General features: G+C 36.7%; 1 protein-coding gene across 1 annotated transcript in view; it reads left to right on the top strand.

Annotated features, from left to right (window-relative positions):
• The window catches only part of csmd3b (CUB and Sushi multiple domains 3b), a 507,791-nt gene that overhangs the window by 241,272 nt on the left and 240,536 nt on the right, over positions 1-25,983 (top strand). The window contains exons 6-7 of the mRNA XM_073858336.1: positions 8,490-8,602; positions 24,820-24,897. Coding sequence (XP_073714437.1) covers positions 8,490-8,602; positions 24,820-24,897 — 191 coding nt within the window. The remainder of the gene's footprint in view (positions 1-8,489; positions 8,603-24,819; positions 24,898-25,983) is intronic.

Genomic DNA, 25,983 nt, shown 5'->3' with positions numbered 1-25,983 from the left:
TAACCCAGCACTGGATTAAATATAAATATTGTTTGGGTAAATTTGCACCAACAGCTTGTCTTTTTTTGACCCAACACTGTTTTGAAATTAAATTGTTATAGGCAATTTAATATTTCAGATGGGATGCAGCAGTCGCACACTCTTAGAAAGGATTTACACAGCATTGTGCGTTAAGCTTTTAACACATTATGTGTCATTTTGTGTTTTGTCCCAGAATCAACACTAATGTGTTGTTTTTAACACATTCGTTTTAAGAGTGCAAGTGTCTTGTTTATATTTAATAGGAGAAATGCGGAAAGTGCCAAAACGTGGGCGTTTTCACAGGCACCGGTGCTCATGAACCCCCAAAATCCTGTGAGCGGCCGCATTAAACAATCATTAACAGATTATTAACAACCAATTGCGAATGCCACCATTCTCCATATTATATTGAATCGTTCAGTATGACCTCCACGGTCCAATACCACAGATACAAATTTGCAGTTTGTTTGTTTGTTTGTTTATGCATGCAAATCCATCCGTTTTATTATTCCTTGCACATCTGTTTGTGTGTCTGCAAATCCATGCGCCTTCCCGGGAGTAAATATTAAGTCACTATGGGCTACTGTCGGCTAACTATGTTTGCGATGCTGGTGTCAGATTATCCCTCTCAAACGCGTCATCCACACAAGTAGGAAAATCCGCATGACGCAAAGGTAAATCTCGAGTTATCTTGAGCAAGGAATGAGAATAATATGGTGTACGGTTTAAAAGTGATGTTGTACTTTATATTCTAAATGAAAGCTATTGTACTGCAGTAGGGGAGAGCAGGGGCGGAAGTACTTTAAAAAAACAACAACTTAATTTAAAAAAAATTATGTTTTAGACAGAGATATATTTTTGCTGTGTTCAATAACAAGTGTGATCTATCAATACCAGGTGAAATCTTGTGAAAATGTAAAACGATTTCATTCACTTTAAACATAAGTAGTGAATGGTTAATTTCGACCCCACTTGCAGAGACGAAAGTTACACAACAAAACAACATAGATTTTTTGTGTTACACTTGTTTTTGTTAAATATCCATGACTATGACCTCGTTAATATGTAACTGCAAACATATTTTGTAATTTATCTTTGTAAAAAATCATAAAATTACATTTTCATTTTAAATTTCAGTTTCAAAACTGTTTCAAAAGCAACCAAAAGTACAAACTTAAATTGTTGAGAATAAAACATTATTTTTTTGAACAGTTTGAACACTATGTAAATGAAATTAAATCAAATTAGAATAATATCAATTTTCAACATATACAATAGCAGCGGGACAAAAGTAACAAGTGTTACTTTCGACCCGACAGGATCTCCTCACATTTAAACCCGATTTACTTTTATTTTGAAAAATTCAGAGAAGTCAAACTTCAGGATGTGTTACAGCACTAAATAACCTGTAGATTGATCAGTACTTTAACACATGAAACCAGAAACACAACGTGTTATAAGAAAAAAATCACAGCTTTAAGAATTTACTTATCATGGTTGAAAACACCTTTCTGGATCTACACGCGGAAAACGGTGAGTAAATAATGCGATATTTGTCATGTCTGTCAAGGGTTTTGTGCCTAAGATGCTGTCATAGTTTGGGATGCATATGTTATCAGGACTCTGAGAAAATTGCTATGTTACTTTCGTCCCGCGTTACGTTTGCCCCGATTCTCTCCTACTGTTAAGTCTAATTTACTTAAGTATAGGTATATTTATTTAAAATGGCCAATTTTTGTTTTGATGTATGTTTATTTTTTTTATTTTTTTAAAAGTAGATTTTTGCATTTACATAAAATAAAGAGAATTGCAATTAAAAGAGGTTTTTTTTCTTAACTCTTTCGCCGCCAGCATTTTTTTAAAAAAAGTTGCCAGCGCCAGAGGTTTTCATGATTTTCACAAAAGTTGAATGCCTTCCAGAAAATGTTCTTCTTTAAATATATATATATAGTGATATATAAAAGTTCTTTTGTAATCAGCTTTTGAAGGTTTCTGCAAAAACACCACATTTTGGGCAAAAAAGAGAGATAATTCCATTTTTGTGACGGACTTTTCATAGAGATCCCATTCAGAGCGATCTTTAAAACAGACACGGACATGCAGCCGCTTGCCATAGGGCAATACTTCTGTGTTTAAAAAGTTGCGGAAGGGCGGTATTGCGGAAAGCCGGAAATACTCGTCATTGGCAGGGAAGCGTTTTCTCTTGATTGATGAGATATCTCGTCAATGGCGGCGAAAGAGTTAACATCTTACTGTTATGTCGCCTATAAGCATAGAATAATATAAAAACACTTTAATGGGCTAGAACCGAACCGAACAATAAAACATTAAACAAAAACTGAGGTACGTATTGAACCATGGACTTACTGTATTGTTGCATCCCTACAACCAATCATAGAACATTTTACTGAGCTCATAGCGATTCCACCTCTTGCCACGTGCCCTGTGAAATGCCCTTTAAGCCCTTTTCACACAGAGATTACAGAAAATATCTGGAAAAAGTGTCTGGGATCGTTTGATTTTTGGTTCATTCACACTGCCAATGATTTCCGATATCTGTGTGTGTGCATTCACGCAAAGATCCCATAAAGTCACGTGACATATTTAAAGTCCAGCACTTGGTACGCTTTTTCCACAGTGTCTGATGTTTGCTTATTATCCGTGATTTATCTCTGATTTTTGTTTATGACAAGATCATAAGGAGCTCTTGATGCGCTGTTCTGTCATGCAGGTGAATGATCTCAGCTTTATTCTCCATTCATCATATTCTGCTTTAGTCCAGTTTACTGACATTTCTCATTGTTAAATCTTTGTGTCAAAGAGCTGAACCATAACTTCCTGTTGCGATAACATGCATGTCCTCACTACGGCACGCCCCTTGCGTGACAATGTTACTAGGTCCTCTTTATGGGAGCGATCCCAGAACATTTATGTGATGTGTTTGTGTTCACACAGAAGCCTTTCAGCCAATTTTACAGAAATGTTCTGGGACCAAAGTGTTGTGTGATTGTGTTTTTGTGTTGTTATACCTGGCATTTCAGTACAAATTATAGTCGCATAGTGCAGAATGGAGCCCAACTACAAGGATGTGAGTGAGCTGTCTGTTCAATTAATTTCAACTCTGTCGCCTTTGGCTTGCTCAGAGGTTGTAATTTGTCTCTTTCTTTCCTTTACATTTTTTCTAAAGCTGCTTTTAGACTACACTACTATTGTGAAAAGGACTACAAATAAATTTTATTTCAAATATTATGCAGGTATTGACAGGTAATTTAAAGGATGATTAAAGGATAAAGCCTTGTATTTTGTTGTGTTTTTCCTTTAAATATAGGTGAAGGGCATTTGCCATACTTCATTTCTTACATTAAATGATGCTTACAAAACAGCAGAACCGAAATGATTTTGACCCTAACACCATAATTAATTTATGATCCTTTTTTTTATACGAACAGATGTTTCTTTTATGAGACTTCATATTAGATGCTTTAAACCCCATACCGTACATGTAAAGTTACGGAGAGGGAAATGTTTACTGTATGAATGCAAGTCACGCTGTTTTGTGGCTGTTCCCCTCTGTGACAAGACTGTGACAAACAAACTCATACAGTTTTTGTTGTAAGCATGAATGCATATTTCAAAGATACATTACTCAGATGTCAGGAAAGTCAGTTGGCCATTTGGGAGGCTGAGAAAGCTTTCTGAAATCTCATAGATGGAATGTTTTGCTTGTGTGAAACCAAGCGAAAGACGCACTTGACTTTACATAAATATGGCATGATGCAAGATGCGATCTTTTGAATGAGATGTTTATGCATATTTTATTTGTAGGCCCCATAACTTTTTGACAAAGCGAAGTTCTCAGTAACTACAGTAAGTGAGGCAGAGAGACGGCGAGAGAGGATGCAGTGCATCATTTTTTTTTTACGTTTTCAGTACTAAAATACTTTATCCTATACCAACAGAGGATAGTAGAGGTAACTACATGGGTGATTCTCACGAAAACTTGGTTTTAAAAATGTCAAGCATGAAAATGTAAAAATTCCTTAAATTTACTTTTTTTCCCACCAGACATTGAAAAACAAAGTCTGGAGTAAATGGGAACATTAATTTAAAAACTTTTACTTATCATTTAACACTTTTTGTAACATAATTTAAAAAATGAGTCCTAAAAAATCTCATTACCGTAACAGTCAGAAAACATCAACACTGACATATTTTCAAAATGACATGACAAACCTGAAAGAACATAATTTGGGGATTCTGCACATGCATTTAAAATCAAAGTATTATGCTTCTATTAATTAAATTAACATTTAATAAGCATCTGTTGCGGTAATGATAATCAAAATGTCGTGTAAGCATTCTGACAAGACAATATTTCAAATTAACTGTAAAAAATGATCTTACCTGGTAGCCATCTTGAAGTAACTGGTCCATGTGCTTGGTCACTCAAAATCAAACTTTATTAAAATTCTGTATGTGTGCTTAAACTGCTCTCAAAAAGTGTTGCGGAGGATGAAAACATCAGGCATGGACACATCATTTTCCTAATTTTTCTTCATTATTATTATACATGAATATTCAATAAATATTTTTTCTGTCATCTAAAGTAGTCTAGCAAAACATCCATTTATTTTTTTTCTTAATATTTTTGTGTTAATTTGATTAAATTACAACATAACGCATGTTCAAACACAGCCGGACACATTTCGGTAATGAGAATTTCAGCAGAAAATGAGATAAAATTTCCAATTATAAATTCTTATGTTGAAATCACACTTTGTGCAAGGTAGAACACAGTATTGTGTTAATTCTGATGCTTTTTAATGGTACTATATTACACATTTTAAAGCTAAAATCATTAGTGCCGTGGTGTTTCAATGGTTTTGTGAGAATCACCCACATACCATTTTTAGCTTGATTCCCTAAAAAGTGTAAATATTGCATTTCTATGCACACACTGTCGTGTTTTCTACTTGACAGCCCAAAACAGCAGCAATGCATAAACCAATAGCATGAATTTTGTGGTGAGTCTACCAGTGTCAGACCGGGAAATAAATTCAAAGACATTATTATCATAAATATTGCAAACTGCAATTCCATTTGGTGCCGCCAGTGCCACAGAAATGAAAGATTGCACCTTAAGTTTAATGATTACATGAATACTGTGTGTGTGTTAGAGCGAAAGAGAGATACAGAAAGATAACAGTAATGATATGGCGCTGCTCCAGCCTGTTAAGGCCATTAAAGTGTGATTCATGTGGTCATGTCCTTTAATGACATCTCCAGTTACTCATCAATAAAGTAAGACAGATGCGGGATGAAGATGGAGCATTTTGATGGCTGAAGGGGTGGGAGGTTTAGAATGACCTCTGGTGCACCGCAACGCTTATTCAAAACACACATTCTCGCTTGACTAAACTTCTGCGTGCATGCGTTTGTGTAAAACTAGGTACACACCAAGCCGACGTTGGGCAGGTATGAACATCGTCTTACATAGTTTTTCAAGTGTGTTCTGCACCGTCAGCTTTTTCCTTCGATTCATTTTGATTGGCCAACCAGTGCACAAGAAAATGAGACGAAGCAAGCAAATGACAAAGTCATGAAGGAACGCACAGAGGGCCAATCTCATTTTTTCCCATTTCTCATTTTAATACCTGAATATTTAAAAAGATGCGCTTTAAATATATCACAAATCCATCTACGGTGAGCGAGATTTGTGTGAGACTGGTAAGCGAGCTCTGCTTTGTTTATGTTTTGTATCACAGCAATCACTAGCATTTCAGGTTTACCGTTTTGTAACTCATCCATTTAAATAATATTAAGCCATAATTAAAGGCACATCGTGGAACTTTTTGGCCACTAGGGGGTGCTAGACATGTATTTTTCACATCTAGCGCCCCTAGAGGCCACAAGCGCCGCAGCACTGTTGCAAAGGAAAAGAAGACAACTGTTTAGGTCACAAAGTGTGCCTTCCAGCATGTCATATGAATATAATTTCATGGGTTTTATTTTTTTCAAACCCCAAATGATCGCGTAGCTCATGTTTACAAGCCAGTTGTAACTGTGGTTGCTTGGTTTATACATAAAAGTTTATACATAAAAAATTGCCATAAAGGGTCTGTATGCAGTTTTTAGCGGCCTCTAGCGGTGATGTTTCAGATTGCAACCAATAAGTTTACAAGCACGTGCTCGAACTCATGAGCGATGGCCAGACTGAGATGCAATACACCGGAGAAAGCACCACACAACATGCTGGAAACTCAGATAAACTCCCACTGCAATGTTTAATTGACTGCATTTAGCCTATGTAATGTGGTGTTACGTAGGTAAATTTACGGTAAGATAACTAAAACGGTTACTGAACTACACTGAACAATTTCAGTTTAGCAGTAAAGCCCGGTATATACTGTGCTATTTTAAATAGTCCTTTAGGATTGTTGCTTGCCACACTGTGCGATCAATATCGTAGTAAAGTCCATGTCACACTGTATAATCTCAGTTTCCATCAATGTCAGACTGTACGAGTTTAAAGACTTTTAAAAACAAACGCGTCCGCAGTTTTACGTCATCAATCGACGACGGCTGGGCGAACACACGCTAAAGCGAAGGCTAGCAAACCGAAACAACATCTAAAACACTAAAGCACAAAATCGAAATATATTTTACATGCTTTGTATTAATGTTAGCTTACCTGTCCAATAGGATGAAAGCCAATGATCTGTTTTTGTACCCAAAACAAAGCGGAGGTTTCTCCATAATTCAAATGCCCTGCCGATGTTAATTCGTGTTTTTGTCCGAAGTTGATCCGATTCACGTTTGTCCTTACGAGCTTCAGCAGATAATTTTTTTTCTTCACAATATGTGGAGTTTGTGTTCAAGTCTGTGTTGTGCTGGGAGCAGGTCGTTTCTTAATGTTATCTGACATGTTGCAGTGCCGTCGCTGTTGAGTGCAAAGTCAGTAGACGAGACGAGACGAGACGAGGCAAATCCGACCCGGTACTTTCACATTAAAATTATAATATTTTTTTCAGAGGTAATAGCAAAACCCGCAAAGTGGATCATTTTAATGTGAGTTTACAACCCCTTTACACACAGGCAATTGAAAAGGAATTAGTTTAAGTAGAAACAATACGTACAGATCCTTTAAAGGGGAATAGAACCGGGATCGCCCATGTCGTAGGTCCATGAGGCTACCCAACCCCACAGTGTCACATGATGTAAGTCTTTCTCTACACTCTCCAAGTAGCCTCCAGAAAAATTCACGTAAAAATAGTGTTTGGGCGCCAGACAGGACTTATATATGTAAGCAATATAAGATTACTTACTAGTCCAAAAGCATGACAGCTAAGTGATCATTGGTCTGGAACCCCTCCTCCTCCTATAGTTCACGCCAGCGAGCGAACGCTGGCCCAATATAATTGATCCTCGTCCTTCTTTTTTTTCTGTCACTCTCCAGTTTTCGCTTTCTGGTATCCTCCGACAAAACCATAGGTTTCTTTTTCTTAGTTGCTGCTTCGGCCATGACAAAAACATCAGGAAAATAAATAGTTGCGCTCTCACGTACGAATTTGGGGAAGTGGAGGAAGTGACGTATATGCCGTAAAGCAGATTTTTTTAGTTTTTTGTTTTGTGCTCGGGTTACTACCCGAAACGCCAAGTTTAAAAGTACGAGTAAAAGCGATACAGACCCCGTCAGGATACGGTAGACATGTCATTCAACATATTTTTTAGTCGATGTACCATCACAAGGGTCTTGAAAATATATTATGAAGGTTAAAAAACTACAAAGTGTCACTTAAAGGGTGTGGCCACTTAGGTGACAAGTAGATTGCCGTTGCTATAACTACCGTCAAGCTACAGTAGGCGGGCGTGGTTCCAGCAACCAGGCACCTCAGCTCCACCCACATTTTTCCTCTCTGCCCATTTTCAAGGTGACGCACTGCCAAGATGGCGCCGGCAGGCTCCACCAACTATGGGCTTTAAAAATGCTCCTCACCTACCGGTGATGTCACGGACACTACGTCCATATTTTATACAGTCTATGCTTTAGACCCAGATGCTGTCAGCAAACAGCCAACAGAGCTGACCTTACAATCCGCGTTTTTTCGTTGGCGTCGGTTTGGTGCGTCCCTACCCTAAGGTGCAAACATCCAGGGGTCGCATCTTACCTGGTCTGCACTCAGTGACTAATGGCTGGAGTAAGTGTTGAGGTTCCTTCTCTCAGTCGTGCTTCAAAATGTCAAAGCGTTAGACTGGTGACCTTTGTACATTATGAGCTCTCAAAAAGTTGTATATTTCAGACGATAAGATATCGAATGCCCAAAAATCTATCTATCTAATCTGTTTTTGACAGCGTTATCTGATGAATTTACAAACAGATCATGTAATACAGTATATTAGCGCACATAGCTCATCTGTTAATATTACTTTGATGTAATTAAAAAATTTAATTTTTCTGTTTTCTACAGGCTTTCTGGTATGAATGTCCCATCTCCTATTGTCAGCAACAAGAATTGGCTGAGGTTACATTTTGTAACTGACAGCAACCATCGATACAAAGGATTTAGTGCACATTATCAAGGTAAGCTATTTGAAATGCATGGTTACTAGTTCTGCTCCTATCAGCACTGTACTAAACTTGTATTAGATTGTCCTCTCTGTATTATTAATTACACAGTTAATTATCCTTAATTTGAATGTTTTTGCTGCAAAACAACTCAAGTATGTGCCATGAGATTTGGGTTAAACAAGTTTTGATATCAATTAACATTTATCCAGATGTCTAATTAATGCAAGCACAAGGATATTTCAAAACCCTGTTTATTTTCATTGACTTCAGAGCACTCTGCTATTTTTGCAATAACTTTCACAGTTCATAATCGGAAAGATGTGTTGTTTTTGTTGCCAATGCTTGAATGCCTCTTTCTTTTTTGGTTCAATTGTTTTGTTTTGTGCTGTTTCTCCAAACTAACTCATATTTCAGCAACAAATGCTTTTTTGGGTAGTAGCTGTCTTTTGTTTTTCTCATAGAAAAGGAAAATGTAATGAAACGATGGGTGTTGAAGAAAAGCGAGCCACTTTTTTAAGTTTTATGCTTTGATAGGTCATCCATAGCCATAATTTTCCTCATGTGCTTGGCTGCGCACTGTGTTTGTGAACTACTTAAACACATTTACCATAAACCCAATTCCGGTGTCCACACAACCCTTGCTTAAGCTATTTTATAGGTGAAATATGAATTGTTTGCCAACCCTTACATATATGTGCTGTTTTCCTACTAAAGTTGTCTTTTAAAACATGAGTGTTGCTATAGTTTAAATAGCTGCTAAAATTATGTGGGGTAAGATTATATTCTGGACCTTAAATTTGAACTTTACTTGCATCTATGACATTATTGCAAGCACTTACATTCACATGTCATGGGCAAATTTTTGCCCAGGTCACAGTGAATTGCTTTGATGAACATTATAGGCTCCAGTATTCGTAAAGGCTATTTGTACATTCCCTAGTCACACACGCATCACAGCTGCATTGAATTGGGCTTGATTTCTAACTGTGAAATAGCAGGTATACGCTTCACCGGGACAAGCGGCCTGGTTCAAAAGCAACATCTGCACTGCGCTTCAGGACACAGCCCAGCAAAAATCCAATTTAGCCCACTGATTCATCTGAAAGAGATGCCATCAAAACGGAAGGCTATTCCATTCCGGGCCGCTCCGCTCTTATTCACATTAGCCAGCTGTTGCTGATTCAAGATGCCAGTTGATGGAAACGCTCATCTGCTGAAAATGAAGCTGTTACTGGCAGGTCTGTTTGGCTTCAATAGACACAGCCTCCCCAGACTTCCCTCCATGCAGCTCTGAGACCAGCTTGTGAGTGCAGTTGAAATGCCAAGAGTTTTGGCTGATTATCGGTTGTCAGTGGTAGACAAAAAGTGGCTGGGTGACATGCTTAAGATTATTATTAATCTAACTTGATAAAACTATGCTAAGTTTAATGATTAAACTAATTTCCAGTATAACACTACAGACCGAAACAAAGCAAATCACATTATGTGAGGTAATGAATGGCATCTCAGTTTTTCAAATTCGATTTTAATGGAACATTCACTTAATCACTTTTTTATATAAAAGAAAACTATTAAATTCTATTAAAATGTGTAAAAGTTAAGAACATTTTGTGAAAATATAACCTTGATATCTTTAATATTGACTCAGTAAGGCCATCATCAAAGATTGAAATCACTTTTATATCAGTCAATCTTCAGAATTTAGTTAATGCGAGTTAAAGGCGGGGTGCATGATCTCTGAAAGCCAATGTTGACATCTAAAATCACCTAAACAATCACGCCCCTACCCCAACAGAATCTGGGTCTACTTTTGATAGACCCGCCCCACACATACGCAACCCAGGCAACGATGTCGGTTAGTAGACATGCCCCATACTGCTTATTGGCTACAAGTGTGTTTTGGTACTCGGCCCGACTCCCTTTTCCAAAGTGTTTTAAAAAAAAATTATGCACACCGCCTTTAATATAACCACCAAAGCATCGGTATTTGCGTTGATGTCGACAGATATGAATAATCGTCTATGGAAAATGATAATATCGGTGCATCTCTAGAAATCTAGAAAGCTTAATGATAGCTATACAAATTATATTCAGGGGAGGTCAAAACCTCAGTTTTAAAGGTGCCAAAGAATGCACTTGAAATAATATGTTAAGTTGTTAACTTGTTAAGTTAAGTCTACATAAAAGGTATGTGGCTTTATTAAGTGCAAAAAATATCCAAAGATGGTTTTACATGTTCATTTACAACCCTTTAGAAAGAAATGGTCTCTTATTACTTTATGTGAAAGGGTCATGAATAATAATAGTGAGCTCTGCTCTGATTGGCTGTTTCTGAGTAGCTGTGTGTGTGAACAGACCTTATTATTGAGTCTGTATCAGTCGAAAATACAAAATTTGTGGAATAATCAATTGTTTGGAGATTGTTAATGGATGTGTCTGAGTGGTAAGTTTGTGTTTCTGTAACGTCAGTAGTAGAACTCATCCTAACGGTGCATTCACACGGGGCGTAAGCCTTAACGCCATTCACTTATAATGGGTGACGTCATGCGTTGCCAAAATGAATTGTGGATCTGTTGGTGCTGCGTCAGTGCCATTGCTCGCGGCAGAAGTTGAACATTTCTCAACTTTTCAAGCGGCAATGCATGCGTTAGCCAATCAGATTGCCTTATACAAAATAACCTAGGCAGAGCCAGCCAATTACGTTTATGGAAGACCGGAGCATGTGTTGCATGTTTTAACGCTTTCGCCCCGTGTGAATGTACCGTAAACCCTAGCATATAGCATTAACTAGCATAAAACATTGTAATTAATTTAACGTATAATTTAATGTTGGGGCATAAATCTCGTTTGTGATGTCACAGTCGGTGTTATGTTGAGATTGGTCTGTTTTCCATTAGGCTTTTGCATGCACAAGGTTTACTTAAAGAGGAGGAAACAATAGTGTTTGAACCATGTACAAAAATTTTATCAGGGGCGATTCACATGTCGCGTATTTTGCGTGCTTAAGTTTGTTATTTCAAATGTAGGTGCGCTGTATGCGCGCTCATAATGGAAGCAACGCGGTCGAGACCCGCACACGGTGCGACACGCAATTTTTTTCCAGGCGTGTTGGGTTAAAAACATTTCAACTTTCTAGAATGTCGCAAGCGCACCGCAGGTCATGTGACAAGAACCAACAGACGGTCACGTTTTCAGCGCCGATATAGAAGCGAAATGTGATCCCCCCCTTATTCATCTATGCCTACACTGTAAAAAATTTCGTAGAAATTACAGGTGGGTTGCCGGTAATTTACCGTAGATTTAAATTTATGTTATTTACCGGCAATAATCTGTTCAAAGTTAAATAAATTCTAAACATTAACAAGTCTTTATCTTTACAGAACAAAACTATACAATAACAGCCTCATGCAAAGCATTCTGGAAACCAGAAATCATCATCAACCTTTTTCTGTTTTTTACTTCAGATTTTGTTTCACAGAATGTTTTGCTTGATGCTGTTTTTTTAGTTTTACTCTGTAAAGACAAAGACTTGTAAATGTTTAATGTTCATTTAACTTTGAACAAAATTTAAATCTACGGCAAGTTACCCGCAACCAGCTGCAATAACACTGCAATTTCTATGGAATTTTTTTACAGTGTAGGTAAATACAGTTTGACATCCTACGGCACCTTTAAATACTGTACCAGCAGTCAAAAAGTGAACGCATCTTACATTACGCAAGTGAGTTTGGCATGTAACACTGTGCGTTAACTGCTTATTCTTTCTCAACCCTACAAAAACAATTCAATGCATATCATCAAATAAACGCATTACCCGTTATCTGGCACTGTCCTGTGAGCGGGACATCCAAGTTTACTTAAATATTTTTAATGTAAATGTTAATCTATCATGACAAACTATATATTGTTGGAAAGGTCTAAGAATGTTGTTTTCATATTTCAAAACCTTTAAGCAGTTATAATAATCCAGTGACTGTATATTCATTTGTGACAAGAGTATGCATCAAACCTCACAGCAAACCAACACAAACCTCTTTTTTATAATTGTATGTATGAAATAATACTATATTGCATTATTTTAATTTATTACAATAACTTTGAACTGCTATAACAATTTTTACTTATTTAATATTTTCACCTCCAGACACACCTTTTCACCACCCCCCACTCAAAAAGTGCTGTGCCAGGTAAAGGGTTAATAAAACCCAAAGGCAGCTAAATAATCAGAATAGATTGCACACATTATGCAGTGTCAGATTCATAAAGCAAACCATTTCTTCAAAGCGAAGTCATTTAGAGGTGAACATGTTAATGAAGTATAATCCAAGTTAAGTCATGTAAACTAGGCAGAATTGGTTGGCAGTGGGCCCAGTGTGGCGGCTTTCATAACGTCGTAAGCATTGCAAATGCGCAAATGGCATCCTAATATCAAACGCAGTCTCCTGGCATGCGATGACTCCGCATTGTTTCTCACTCGCTTCAGAGCAGGACGGTTAGAAATACAACTAGATATCTGTATTTGCCAGAGGTCTTCTGTCACGTCACCTTATTCCCTGCAGTGTGTGCCACATCTAATAAATTCCCCCTTTGATGGTCACTCTCCCTTTCATTCATTTACACCGGGCGAAGGATTGTTGAAGCGTGCTCATACTGATTCAGAAATGGCCTGGGGGAGTAATTATTTGGCTGGACTCCACTAGATCTCTGTCAAATGCTGTTCCTTGAGAATCTCCATGAATCTTAATGCCATTAGTGCTACAAAGACTCCAGCACACAAACTTTAATAAAGACAGTACTCTCCATCCTGCCTGCTGTGCTTATGTTGGGTAGTTTAAATGTCCTTTAAATGTCAAACAAGTGGAAAATTACCCTTTGCTCTTTTGAGAGTTGTAAAGCCGGATGGAATAAAGAATCGGTTGATTAAAATAAACTTTTATCATCAACGTCACAACATGCTAAATATCCCTTATACATCACTCATTGACAGTACATCTACACATACTAAATACGCGATTTCACATTAAGATCTTTATTCTGTATTGGCTATAAATAATGTTCCGCATTTAAAATCAGTGAATATAATATTTCAGTCCAGAATTCCAATTGGTCTTGCATCTAATATGGCATTTAATATATGCAGAAGTGAAGCTCAAAGCATGCATTTACCTCAAACATTAATACTGTACTTTTGCTGCCTTGCAAAAACTGGTTTTACCTTGAAGAAATGCAAATCTAGTTTAAAATGTGCATATCCGGAGCTTAAATAAAGGGTGTATTCAAATGAACTATTCATGATACTCGCTTTTCTCTAATTTGTGCTGAGCTTGTTTGATGTATTAGGTGTGATATATGAAAAAATATTTAGTCTTGAATCAATCATTTTATATTCATTTTTCTTGATCATGAGAATATTGGAGTCTTGTCTAATAAGTTCAACAAGGCTAAAGAAAAAAGCATAAATTGGTTCTCGAAATATGATTTAAAAAACAGCAGGGAATTGGATTGTCTGAATAATTTTAAAGAATGAAAGTAAAAGCTTGCCTTGCCTGTGTAGTGATTAATACTTTATATACAGTATCATTCTATTGAAAGAGCGATGCTGGAAGCAGTAGTTCACACAAAAATTAAAAATCTCTTATATTCGTTGTTCCAGACTCTTATGACTTCCATACGTGAATTGTAAAGGTGATTTTTTTTTTAAAGGAAGTTTTAAAGTTCCTTTACTGTTTTTCAGTATAATACATTCTCAGAAAAAATGATTTTAATGTTGTCACTAGGACGATCAAAAGGGTCCCAATATGTACCACAAAGGTACATTTATGTATACATTTGGTACAAATACATACCTAGTATGCATCCTTTAGGTACAAAGGTGTACTTTTTTATAGGGTACCAGCCCACACTGTAAAAAAATTCTTTTTGCACTTAAACCTATGAGTTTAATCAACTTGAATTTGCAATTCATTTCAACTTTCTTGACTTTCTACACTGTAAAAAATACTTTGCTGCCTTAATTTTTTTGTTAAATCAACTCAGATTTACAAGTCATGTCAACAGAGATAAGTTGTCACAACTTATAAAATATAGTTGAGAAAAGTCAACTTAATTTTATAAGTTATAACAACTCACCTGTAGTTATAACAACTCATTTCTAGTTAAGATAAATAATAGTAAGTTGAAATGACTTGTAAATCCGAGTTGATTCAACAAAAATTTTTAAGGCTCAAACTATTTTTTACAGTGTACAAATTATAGTTGCTATAAATAAAAAATAAAGTTGTATTTGCTTAAGTTATTTCAAATTTATTTTTTAATTTAGAGCAACTTCCCACCAGGCCCGGATTGGCCATAGGGAGTACCGGGAGGAGTCCCGGTGGGCCGGTCTTTTTTTTTTTTGCCACGAGGGCCGGTGTTGTCATGCCACCGGGTTGAAGGTTGCTTTCCCTATGCCGCCTGCACTCATAGCAGCCCCATTCACGTTGTTGTGGGTGAGAGATGTCCCCGCCACTTTATGCCCAAGTTGATTGTGTCCCGAGTCCCGACCTCTTAACATCTAAAACGCAGGACGTGCCGCTTTCTTCTGCTTTTCGAAGCCTGTGAACACAAGTTTTGTTTCAGATGCGTCTATATTTGAGTGTGCTTCGCGTTTAGATTTAAAATAAACTTGAGCGCATCCTGGTACGAACGACCTCTAAAAGGTAAAGGATCTACTAATTGTATTTTTTATCCAAGTCATATATGTAACAATGAATCGAGGAACAAAAGTCTATTTAATGCAAAACTCATCAGTTTATTGTAAAAAAGTAAGTTTCAAAAGTAAGTTCCATATGACGTTTTCTTTTTTGATACAATGTAGGCCTACCTTAGCCTATGTTATTTGGCAATAGACATGATCTAAGTACTAAAAAATTAAGATACAGATTTTCCATTTATTTTCAACTTGATAATTCTTGCTTGTGTATGGGGTTTCCAACTTTATCAACCCAACAGCTTATATCAAGACCCACCATTTTTTAGAAATAGAAATACAGGGGACAACACAAACATATTTGTTCCCTTTCAGTAGTTTTTGAATACGTTTACTTGAATAATTAACGATTATGGCAAACATCATAATTGTTTTAGAGTACTGTATCTGCACTAAATTGGAAATGATGTATTTGAAAATTACAATGAATTTGCAAGGCTGCAGAGAACAGTGCACTACTGCAGACTTATATACTACTGAGGATTTAATGATATTATTTTAATATAGTCAGTCGTGAACTAAAGTGGGCCGGTCTAAGTCATGAAACTCTAGGTCTGAAAGTGAGTCCCACTCCGGCCCTGCTTCCCACTATTTAAGAAAATGTAACTTAATTGTAAATTCAAGTGGATTAAACTTAAAGGTCACATTCTTTCTGATCCCATTTTTTAAACCCTAGTTAGTGTGTAATGTTGCTGTTAGACCATAAATAATACCTGCAAAATGATAAAGCTCAAAGTTCACTGCCAGGCGATATATTTTCTTTAGCAGAAGTCTCCGGTGTAAATGGGAACTGGGGCTGTCCAAATAGCTGTACAGAATTACCATAAACCATATGCATTATTTTACATGTATTGAATGCAGTAATATAACCAATAAATTATATTTATAACTAGTAAAATAGTTGTATTTAACTTGTATCAAGTAAATGTTTAATATACTTATATATTGGGCCCTATTTTAATGATCTAAGCGCATTGTCTAAAGCGCACGGTCTAAATGGGCGTGTCCGATGTCACTTTTGCTAATTTAACGACTGGAAAAATTGTTTGTTCGCCCAGCACATGGTCGAAAAAGGTTGTTCATATTTTCCTAATGAGTAATGGGTGTGTTTTGGGCATAACGTGCAATAAACAAATGAGAGTCTTATTTCTCATCCCCTTTAAAAGCCAGTTGTGCTGGCGCTATGTCTAACCCTATTTAGATGACGGACTTTGTAAAATGATAAACTAAGCTGAGGAAGAAGACCCCCAGTTAAAGAATAATGTTAAAAAATTGTTGTTTTCATTTTTATTGAAATTTAAATTTTTTGGATTAAATCCTTTAAAAGACGTTTTCTTTTAGTCATAGAAGTAAAAATAGTAGGCTTTTAATTGCTGTAAATGTATTGATATTCTACATAATCATTGTAATCTCATAAAATAATTAGCAAATATGCAAAAAAAAGATTTGTACTCTAAAAACACAAACAAGAGATAAAGAATTTACAAACGCGCATAGAGGCAAAGCGTTTCAGCACTTGGACAGCGCCATTGGATTCTAAAAAAGCATTACTTAAAATGTTTCTCATCTCATCATATCCACAGATACAGTGTCGTCATGTAAATTAAATCCATAAGGAAACATTTAAAAACAGATGCATTTGTTTAAAGAAAAGCATTTATTTACTTACCAGGCTACAGGTGAAGCAGCTCTTTCTGCCTTCTAACGTCTCATAATTAGTCCTCATTTATGTCCAAGAGACTCAATAATAATCTTTTACATTTCAATTCTTTAATCTTTCATATTTAAAAACGTTTTTGTGCTGCTGTGCATTCATGTATGTGATAAGCAAACCCGCGTTGTCATCCCGTTTATAGGCGCATATTACTAATGCGCTCTTTAAATAACAAAAAACATATTGCACCATTGACTTTAGACTTTAGATGAGGTTTTTGTTGGTCAATGGCGTAGTCTATTTTAGTTGCCTCAAAATAGCAACGCTCCAACAATGCGTCTGAACACACCTCGTTTTCAGATCAGAACGCCCATAGGCGCAAAAGGGGGTGCAAATGCATTTGCTATTTAAACAACGTGGCACTAAACCTGAAAATGATAATTGCGCAGGGTTGAAACTAGCAAAAGACACTTGCATTGCGCTGGGTGTATGATAGAGCCCATTAGGTTAGACCAGATTAGATGGAAATAACTTCTCAGGTTAACTTGTTCGTAAGTGCAAGATATTTTTAGAAAAGACTATTGATAAAAAGCACTTAAATGCAAAGTTAAAAGAAAGTTTAAGAAACATAAGCTGTCATTTTTTCACCTTAAACTTGTTACTGACATTTTTCGGATCTTACTTTAAAAATCAAAAGGTGAACTTTTGCGTTATGGTTGATTTTTCTGCTTTCAGGGGCCAATAAGATCATTCTCTGGCCTGCACTTGTTTCCATGGCAACCAGAAAATATGAGACACGCTCCCCTCACAGAGAAAATTCTCTTTACTATTCATTGATAATACGCAGTTTGGAAAGCTTCTATGTCCTGAGAGTTATATAAATCTTGAAAGGGTAAACAGTCTCAGGAGAGAAATATATCTGTAACTCTAATGGCTCTTAATATTGCCATTACTTCAAGACAAATGTACTGTGCTGGATCTCAGCCGATGAGATTTATTTAAGAGTTATGTCAGAATTCACTCAGGAAGGCTTTTAAATAGAATAAAGGTCTGTGCTCGCTAGAATGTAGCAATATACTCAAATCATATAACAACGCATCTGTTCATCATTTATCTCTGCAGTTTCATAAGAGGATGTTTCAGCCAATCACGCGGCAGCAACTCAAAGCATTTACGCATCTTGACATGGTGAAGATGACTTGCTGTAGTTCAAGCTGAGCATCAGAATGGAGAAGAAAAGGGATTTAGGTGACTTTGAACGTGGCATAGTTATTGGTGCCAGACAGAACTGCTGATCTACTGGGATTTTCACGCACAGCCATCTCTAGGGTTTACAGAAAATGTCCAAAGTGAGAGGCAGTTGTGTTGTATGGATAATGCCTTGTTGATGTCATAGGTAATAGGAGAATGGGCAGATGGGTTTGAGATGATAGAAAGGCAACAACTCAAATAACCACTTGTTACAACCAATGTATGCAGAATACCATCTCTGAACGCATAACACGTCAAACCTTGAAGCAGATGGGCTACAGCAGCAAAAAAAACAATCTGGGTGCCACTCCTGTCAGCTAAGAACAAAATACTGAGGGTACCATTCATACAGGCTCACCAAAATTGAACAATAGAAGACTGGAAAACATTGCCTGAGTCTTCATTTCAGCTGCGAAATTCAAATGGTAGGGTCAGAATTTGGCGTAAACAACATTAAGGCATGGATCCATTCTGTTTCAGGCTGATGGTAGTGGTGTAATGGTGTGGGGATATTTTCTTGGCGCACTTTGGGCCCCTTAGTGCCAATTGAGCCTGAGTATTCTTGCTAACCATGTCCCTCCCTGACCCATGTACCCATCATCTGATGGCTACTTTCACCAGGATAAAGCATCATGTCACAAAGCTCAAATCATCTCAAACTTGTTTCTTCAACATGACAATGAGTTCACTGTATTCCAATGGTCTACACAGTCACCAGATGGGTGGAATGGGAGATTCGCATCGTGGATGTGCAGCTGTCAAATGCTATCCTGTCAATATGTGATGCTGAAGGCAAATGGGGGTCCGACCCATTACTAGCATGGTGTACCTAATAAAGTGGCCGGTGTGTGTATCTGACAGTAAGAAGGTGAAGGTCAGTTTTGTGGCAGGAAAATATGATAGTATCACTATTTCCCTTCAGATAACAAATGGTGCGCACTATCCATGCTTGACTTTGGTCCAGCTAATAATCTGACATCCAGGACGGAAAACAATTACTGTAATCTATCCTTGACTCGATGGACATAAGGATAGGTTGCTAGGGGACTCGGCGGAGAGATAAAGTGACAATGCAAGGACTTGTCTGAGATCACATCAAAGATGCCCAGGAAAGCCGATATACATGGAAATGAAAAGCAAAGCTAAATGAAACGCTGGAGGTGTAATGGAGTTGAAATTGTCACGATGTAAAAACTTTATTATTTGCAACTTGCTTGTATTATAGGACTTGTGATTCCTTGGCATATGAACTGTTGAATGGCACACTCCACTTTTTTGAAAATTTGCTAATTTTCCAGCTCCTCTAGAGTTAAACAATAGTTTTTTACCGTTTTGGAATCCATTCAGCCGATCTCCAGGTCTGGCGGTACCACTTTTAGCATAGCTTAGCATAATGCATTGAATCTGATTAGACCATTAGCATCACACTAAAAAATGACCAAAGCATTTCGATATTTAAAACTTGACTCTTCTGTGGTGACATTGTGTACTAAGAACGACAAAAAAATTAAAGCTAAGAATTATACTCTCATTCTGGCGTAATAATCAAACACTTTGCTGCCTTAACACGGCTGCAGGAGATGCAATGATATTACGCAGCAGCCGAAAATAGTCCACTTGGTTACTTTAAATAGCAGGGGACTATTTTCGGGAACTGCATAACATCATTGCACCTCCTGCAGCTGTGTTACTGCAGCAAAGTCCTTGATTATTACGCCAAAATGAGAGTATAGTTCCTAGACATATTGGCCTTTTAATTTTAACTTTTAATTTTCCGTCAGTCTTAGTACACAATGTAACTACAGAAGAGTCAAGTTTTAAATAGAAAAAATATTGAAACTCTTTGGATATTGTTTTTGCGCAATGCTAATGGTCTAATCAGATTCAATGCATTATGCTAAGCTATGCTAAAAGTAAAAGCGCCAGTCTCGGAGATTAGCTGAATGGATTCCAAAACGGTAAAAATGAAATGTTTAACTCTAGGGGAGCTGGAAAATGAGCATATTTTAAAGAAAAGTGGAGTGTCCCTTTAAGTCGTACTGATGTTTTTGGCAGTTATGTTTTCAGTTAAGCTTACCAGAGACATTAAGCCTTAAATGGATAGTTCACCCCCCAAAACATTCGGTCATTTACACGTTTTATCTGCGAAACACAAAAGAAGACATTTTGAGGAAGGTTTGTGTCTATACAATGGAAGTCAATGGGGGCCAATGTTGTTTGATTACCAACATTCTTCAAAACATCTTTTGTGTTCTGTAGAAGAAAGAAAGTCATACAGGAATGACATGAAGGTGTAGACATTAGTGTTCACTACCTTTCAAAAACAAATCTTTTTGGATAACGAAACCTTCAACCATCCAACCCATACAAAGGCAGGTTTCTTAAACAATGAGCTCTTCATAATGGGGATTTGGAAGACTTGATTTGTTCCCATCATTCTTTGCGGCTCAGTAGAGCAGCCCTTTTCAGAAAAACCTTGAATATGGTGACCTTGCTTAGCTGCTGACAGCTGCTCGTTTTAAAATTAATTAGTGTTTGAAACGCTTTTACCACACATAGGTGTTAAAATGCCTTTGACGCACGTGTGAAGGCTTAGTATAATGTTAAATGACAAAACAGAGATGTAAAATGTCAATTCAGTACCATAAAAACCTTGATTAACGTTTGCTTTGACAGTTAATAGACTGTAATTAAGCAAAGCCAAGCCTTTATTGCCTATATAGAAAATTTTTTTAGCATAAGAGTTGTAAAACAGGTTACTTTCAGTCTGTTGTATTGAGTTATTACAGTAATTGACACTAACAATATCTATTAACGCCAAGCATACAGTACATCCTTGCATCTGCCTGTATAAATTGGTAGTGTGGCATCCAAGGTGTTGTGTGTGGGTTGTAATTAATTTGTTAGTGGGTTTTAATGAGTTGTCTAGCACTTTAACGTGTGATTTTATTGATGGTTTAGGACATTTTGTGACTTCTGCGATGCAATACAAGCTCAAGCTGAGGCGAGCAAATTACTCGAGATAGCAAAATTGACATAACGGATTGATATACATGCTGAAACATCAATTAGGATAATACCTTGTGAAAAATGGCCTGCGTTTTCAAAACAAAATCTGTCATCATCGTTCTGGTATGTAGCCATTTGTGCCATAGAACAGAGCGTCTGCCAACTTTCTTGATTAATTACGTCTATTACGATTTTATGTGAATGCTCCTATTCAAGATCAGAATGATATAACATCTCTGCACACTGTTAAGGGCTGATGTACCGTTCCTGTCTGCGAAAAGATGAAAACGGCTTAGCATGTAATTTTCTTATGCTAGAAAAGGGTTGTTTTACAGCAGTTAGCATTACGTGCTATTTCAAATTGTTAAAATGCGATTTAGTGTCGTACAATCGTGTAAGGTCAGCAGTCCCATATTGTGTTTTCACCTGGAGAGCATCTACTGTAATTTGTATCCCTCGCATCATACGATTTGTTTAAAATAAGTAAAAACAGGTGCCACAGCAAATTTCCATCCGCAGAAACCTTGGATCTGGGCGTGCCGATGTCAATAGCTTATTTAAATTTATGCTAAACGGGTTCATTTGAAGTCTTCTAGAGCTACATCTAAATAGGTTTTTCATTGGTTTTTATTTATTTACGGTGATAGGGTGATCCAGTGGGTGGTTAATGGATGACTAGTAATGAAAGAGAGGTTCCCATTAGGAGTTTATGGGATGTTTTAATTTTCAACCTTATATGGGAGGCATTAGGTGAATTAATTACCATACTGAAATGGGATTCCTCAGATGCATGCATACATCATATGAGTTCAGTAAAGGGCAACTTCAGAGAAATGCTCTACAGGGTGATTTTACATAAATATACTGACTTACTGTTAATGCAAGCTTTATCAACAGCACTTGTGACGTTTGTTGATTACCGTAGAAATAATAATTACAATCTTGTCATTCCGGTTTTAAAAATGCACTACAGTAGATCATAAAGATTAAAACACAGTTAAGCTTACTGTGAGAATAGTGTGATAAAATTGCTTACTGACTTGTTCTAAAGTTATTTTAACTTCTATAAGCAAAATGGTGCTAAATAGCACTAAAAGCTAATTGTTTACATGAAGCAAACCCCACTCACAGGAATAGTGTGTATAACTACAGTAGCTGTTCAGCTAAAAAGTATTCCCAGTTCAATAACACTGGTTTAAACAACTTTACAGCTTGATTAATAAACAGGTTTTTATTGAATAATTCATGTGCTGTAATGAAGATACAAGCTTCAGATTTCTGCTTTTAAACCCTCTGGAATGCTAACTTGGTTTACTTTGATTGTATTTTGTGTTTTTCTTTATAAAAAACTGCAGGATTTTTCAAAATTATTTTCTTTGGTAATCAACATTATCCCATAAAAATAATGACTTGAATTGAACAAAAACTTGAAATGTTCCTTTTAGTATACACTCTAAAAACTGATGTGATAAAAACAACTAAATAACACACAAAATGCGTTGTCCCAAACTAGGACATCTGTGTTATTATTGGTTACTTTTAACACAACTTGTGTTGTCATCTTTATTCATTTTAAAGGGATTGTTCACTCAAAAATGAAAATAATGTCATTAATGACTCACCCTCATGTCGTGCCAAACTCGTAAGACCTCAGTTCATTTTCAGAACTGAGTTTATGATGTTTTATATTTAGTCCAAGAGCTTTCTGACCCTTCATTGAAAATCTATATACGGTATACTGTCCATGTCCAGAAAGGTAATAAAAACATCATCAAAGTAGTCCATGTGACATCAGTAGGTCAGTTAGAATGTGTTAAAGCATCGAAAATACATTTTGGTCCAAAAATAACAAAAATTATGACTTTATTTAGCATTGTTTTCTCTTCCTGTTCTGTTGTGAACTGCGTGCATGTGACTGAAGTCGCGTGACCACAGTGACGCGGCTGACGTGTTATCTGGTGCGCCCCAGTTTTGTTTTTTTTGTGCGCCCGAGCTTAGTTTACAGTCTGAGGGAGAAGCACGCTGTAAGTTTGAAAAAAAACTTTGCAAACTTGCAAACATGTCTCAGGATGACACGTCAGCCGCGTCACTGCAGTCACGTGACTTCAGTCTCTTGCACGCATTCACGACAGAACCGGAGGAGAAGACAATGCTGAATAAAGTTGTCATTTTTGTTAGTTTGTAACCTGTAACAAAAAATCTGTTCCCCAAAATTATACAGTCATGAAAAAATATATAAGATACAGATCAATAGCAGCATTTCTATTGACAAAAACACATTTGTGGCATGACATTTTTTATTTAGAATCTAACATTGTTTGGAAAAATTGCTTGTTTAATGAAAGCACAAATGTTAAAACTGTGTTTCGTATAACATTATGTAAGGGTGGGCAAACATCTTATTTCATTTATATTCATGTGCTGGCTACATTTTTAAACTTAGGCCCCTTTGCAACAAAAATATAAAAAAACCTTTTCAGGAATATAGCCGGTGTTGAACGTGCACTTGCATGGCTCTGATCAAGTCATCTGAATTGCCATCACTGCAGATTTACGCTCTTTTCAGACCCCATTTTCTGTTTATCTTTTTCTGTTACTTAAAGAGACAAACATTTACATCTGTTAAAATAAAAACAGCTGTTTTTCTGTGTATTCATAAACGCGGATGCCTGTAAATTGACAGATGCAGCTTTACAATGCAATGAAGCCTGTTGTTTGCTTCTGGTCTCATGAAAACAAACATTAGCATATTTAAAGAAATTTACATAATGTCATAGTATCGTTCATATATTATGCAGTTAATGGAACTCTAATGTTCGTCCCTTTAACTTGTTACCAAGTTGTCCTTGTGACATTACAGTACATAGGATGCAAAAGCCAGGGTTCATTTTTAGGTCTTTGCATAACTTACTGTATGTGCTGAGCACAGGAACGGTTTCCGTTGCTTTGCATTCATTATGCATTATCCAGTAATTTGGTTTAATGACATGCACCATTTACATGGGTTACTGAGGGAAAGGGGACATTAATGCAAAGAAAGCATTCTATACAATGTTTTCAAGTATTCACTGTGTGCTATTATTATTATGCTTTACATTTCTGACAAGACTTCTGTCCTGACATAATGGGCTACATGTTTGTGTAAGCTTTATGCACAAATAGCTTTGCTAGCTTTGCTATTTGCATGTCTGTCAGTAAAACGGAGCCATTGATCGTTTTGAAATACTTTGGCAAACTTTGTGGTCCAAAATCTTTCTCACAGGCCTTAGACAAAGTCTGCTCCACATCGAACGGTGTGGAGATATTTTCCCATTCTTGTCAAGGTTGACAACCAGACAGAAGTCATGTCCTCCACTCCTTTATTGATCTTCGCTTTCATTTTAAGCCCTTTATTCAACACATGCTCATATTTTCTGTTGGCAGAGCACTTTGAGAATTGTTGACACTGCTATAATTTTCTGCTCTTCTTCCTCATGCGCTTGATGATGGTTTCTTTTTCAATGCTGACGAATTTATTTAAACCTGTTTCACCTGATTTCATTATTTCATTTTTTCCCCTTTAACTAGTGAAAAGGTCTGTAGATTTCAAATCTAGAGGAGTAAAATTATTCCCTGGCAAAGAAAACAGCAACAAGTTTTCTATCTGTGAGTCTACCCTTTGTTACTATTTTATGGTAAATCTGTGTTACTCGTTCAGAGTCAATTACGGCAAACGGTGACCCATAAGATCATTGCAAGATCATCTCGTGCTGATGAGTGTTCATCTGCAAAATCATAAATGAACTATTTTCTGCAAATGTCACGCAAGCACAAGTTTCTAGGCACTTTAATTTAACCCCCAACTGAGACTTATTTCCTCAAAAGCTCAAATGGCTGTTTACCGTAAAATTGCGATTCGTACGCCATAATGAGGAAGTCACCTTGTGGGATCTGCTTTGTGTTTCTGGGTCGTAAATTTCAAGCATTTTTTACACAAACTGTGAAATTATGGATCTATTTAGAGATATTAACCTGACAATTTAACAGACATTTACGAGCACAATCCACCTAAGAATATCTGTAATTTGATAGAGACATGAAATTTAAATCAACTCGCATGTTCCAGCAGGCATGCATCCCTTTGCAACATTCACTTGAAAAAGAAATGGTGCTAAATAGCACTAAAAGTGGTTTATTGGCTCCCAACCACTTTAAATGGATAGCTTACCCAAAAACGAAAATTCTTTCATCATTTACTCACTCTCATGTTGTATAATTTGTATAAAAATCAACGTGTATAATTATTTTTTGTTCTGATAAACACGAAGGAAGATATTTTGAGGAATGTTTGTAACTAAACCGGTCAGAGGTCCCATTGACTTTAAAGGGACACCAATTTCTTTTTGAAAATATGCTCATTTTCCAGCTCCCCTAGAGTTAATAATTTTTTTTACGATTTTTACCGTCTTAGAATCCATTCAGCTGATCTCCGGGTCTGGCGGTAACACTGTTAGCATAGCTTAGCATAATCCATTGAATCTGATTAGACCATTAGCATCGCGCTCATAAATGACATAAAAGAGTTTTAATATTTTTCCTGTTCAAAACTTGACTCTTCTGTAGTTTCATCGTGAACTAATGCCTGACAATAATCCCCTTCTATTGAAAGTTATACCAATGGGACTATTTTTGGGCTCTGCATAATATCATTTAGCCTGCTGCAGCCATGTTACAGCAACAAAGTCTGTATTA

The sequence above is a fragment of the Misgurnus anguillicaudatus genome, chromosome 20 (genome assembly GCF_027580225.2).
Source record: "Misgurnus anguillicaudatus chromosome 20, ASM2758022v2, whole genome shotgun sequence".
NCBI classification, from domain to species: Eukaryota; Metazoa; Chordata; class Actinopteri; order Cypriniformes; family Cobitidae; genus Misgurnus; species Misgurnus anguillicaudatus.
Note: the sequence above shows the minus strand (reverse complement) of the source record. Positions and strands in the feature narration are given on the sequence as shown.